The 2,585-nt window shown below is 42.5% G+C and overlaps 1 protein-coding gene across 1 annotated transcript in view; it reads left to right on the forward strand.

The window, feature by feature from the left end:
* Positions 1-111: 111 nt before the first annotated feature.
* ADAMTSL1 (ADAMTS-like 1) overlaps positions 112-2,585 on the forward strand; it is a 468,861-nt gene continuing 466,387 nt past the window's right edge. The window contains exon 1 of the mRNA XM_009328162.1: positions 112-213. Coding sequence (XP_009326437.1) covers positions 112-213 — 102 coding nt within the window. The remainder of the gene's footprint in view (positions 214-2,585) is intronic.

Consider the following 2,585-nt stretch of genomic DNA (forward strand, 5'->3'; position numbering starts at 1 on the left):
CCGCCGGCGGCGGGGTGGCTGCGGCGGCGCCCCGCAGCCACTGCCCTGCACGGGGGGCTGGCGGGAGGCTCTGCCTGCAGCTGTGTTTGCCGAGCGGACGTCTCCGGGACTATGCGCCAGGCTGGTTTTACAGCTCTCTGGAAGGGAGGATGGGAGTGTCTTTATTACAAAAGTTACGGTACTGCTGAGCTTTGCCGAGTGTCGGGGGGTGAGGTTCGCAGCCTTCTTCGGCGGGGGGAAATACTCTCCAACATGCAGAGCAACTTTGGGAGTCCCGCCTGCGTTTCTCAGACGGGTATTTCGTTCTGAAAGCAGGGCGCTGAGCTGGGCCCTGTCACTGCATTTCCCTTGGGTGTAATTTACATCCTCTACCATGCTCTACAGGTAGTTTGCTTTGCTTAGTCATCAATTTGCCATTGCCCAGCTTTTATTTCAGATTCTAGCCAAGGCAAAAAAAGAAAAAAAAAAGAAAAATAGCCTCTCTTATGATGCCCCCAGTCAGCCCCCTGGAGACAATAAATGAACTCACTTTCAGCTTTGTATGTGCCCTAAAGAAAAGCAAGTGTGAACATGGCTCTCCTAAATCATTCCCATTTGGTTTTGTTCTTAAATTTTGAAGATGAGTTTTAAATATGTAATAGCACATTTGCAGTAAAGATGATGATCTTTTTGTGGTTAGGGCATTAGCTTAATTTAACCCTCTCAAGAAAAAAAAAATTAAAAAAAAGTACAGGGTCACTTGAAATAAACTTAGAAACATTATTCTCTGTATAACTTCAGGCTGCTGCTGAATGGGGCATTTCTGGTCTCTTCCTGTGCTCCTGACCATGTACTTTCTCCTCCCTTGAACTTCTGTGGTAACTCTACATCCATGAGCAGATTACTCCAGTGATCTGAGTAAAGTTCCTAATTGTGACAGAGAAACTTTTATGTTCGATTACTTTGCTTTCTGTTGTTGCACCACTTCTGGATCCCATGTGAAGGAGATGATTCAAAAGCACAGTGGGGGGGGCAGTGGGGGATGAGGTGTGATGCCAGCCTACACCTGCAGGCTTGTGGCCAGGACTGGATCATGACTGTGTCACTGGAAAAGTTGTTGACAAAGGGCTGCAGGGTGCATTGGTAGCGCTGGTGTGCCTCAGGAGCACGGAGACTGGCCTGTAGAGACCAATGTCTAATGGGATCTGGTATCTGTTTCTGATAAAGGCCACTAGAGCCATAATAGCTGTGATCCTGCAATGGAAACCTCATCTGTCACATCCTCTAACCCTGCCACCAACTCTGTTCCCAGGATTGAGACTGAGCCGATTTCCTCTGGCACTCAGCTCCGTCCCTGCTTATTCTGGCCCTGTGCACCTGCTTGCCCTCTTTCTTGCAAGCAGCTCCTCTTTGTGGGGAATTAAAATAGCTCTTTACTTCTTTTTTACATGCAAATACAGAATATTCAGGCTTACTTCTGAAAAAGCGTGGAGCGAGTGAGATGCAGTGCAGTGGCCTGGGAGCTGGAACAGACAGGCATTTTAGTTTCCTTTGGCTTTTATATTGGGTACTTAGTTACATGAATTTCATTTTACAGTTACTGAGATAGTGTTACTCTTGAAATAGCAGAGTTTGGCACTGCCTCCTGCCTCTAGTCTCAAATTTACACAGTGATAGTGTGAATAAAATCAGTTGACCTCATGGACAGCATTTCCTAGGGCCAAGAACATAATCAGCCCGGGAAGCCTCCCGTTGTTTTTCTAGCATTTGTAATGCGAGATAGTGGAATAAGTGGGTTTTAAAGTTATGCTTTACTAAGCAGTCATAGGTATGTGCATGTCTCACAAAGAAGAGATTAAAAATGACTGTAATTCTGTAATGCTGCATTGTATTAATCCGAATTTTATATTAAATTAAGATGAAAAATGATTGTTCTCATGTACTAAGTACGACCGTGAATTTAGGATTTGGATGATATTGCCATACCATATTATGATAAAAAGGAGCATTGCCTTTCTTTGGAAGGAGAAGTAAACTGAGTCTTCAAATTATGTATGTTGTTATTACTATTTTATAAGTCCTTCAGAAACTAGACCAAATTGGATCTTTTAATTAGTAATAAATAGGATGTCTTAATAATTATAGGTCTGAACTATATTTTCAAGCTGTATTTTGGAATTAAATGCTAGTTTGCTGGGGATGACATGCGTTCCTACTGCATCCTCAGTTCAGTGTTCCTGTGGAATTTCAATTTCCTCTTCTTTTTGCATAGTTTTGACAGGGAATGGCTATCACCATTTTTCATAATTTTGTCCTCCGTTAGGTCTTTAAACCAATATACTGGGTTTTAGTAGAACTTCTTTTCTTAGAGTGATTCTTCTTACAGTGATTTGGTTTTTTTTAAATTTGCTGTTGCAAATTTAAAAAATGTGGAAGACATTACACTAGATACACCAACAAAAGAACCTAAACTGGCTTTTTTAATTTCATTGTGACATAACAGTTAGTAGTAGACTCAGCTTTTAGCTCTGCTTAAGACTTCATGTATGAGCTTCGTGGATGAGTGCAGGCATTTTCACCTGTGTTTTATGGGCTGACTGGATATG

The sequence above is a fragment of the Pygoscelis adeliae genome, unplaced genomic scaffold, assembly GCF_000699105.1.
Source record: "Pygoscelis adeliae isolate BGI_AS28 unplaced genomic scaffold, ASM69910v1 Scaffold45, whole genome shotgun sequence".
Lineage (NCBI taxonomy): Eukaryota > Metazoa > Chordata > Aves > Sphenisciformes > Spheniscidae > Pygoscelis > Pygoscelis adeliae.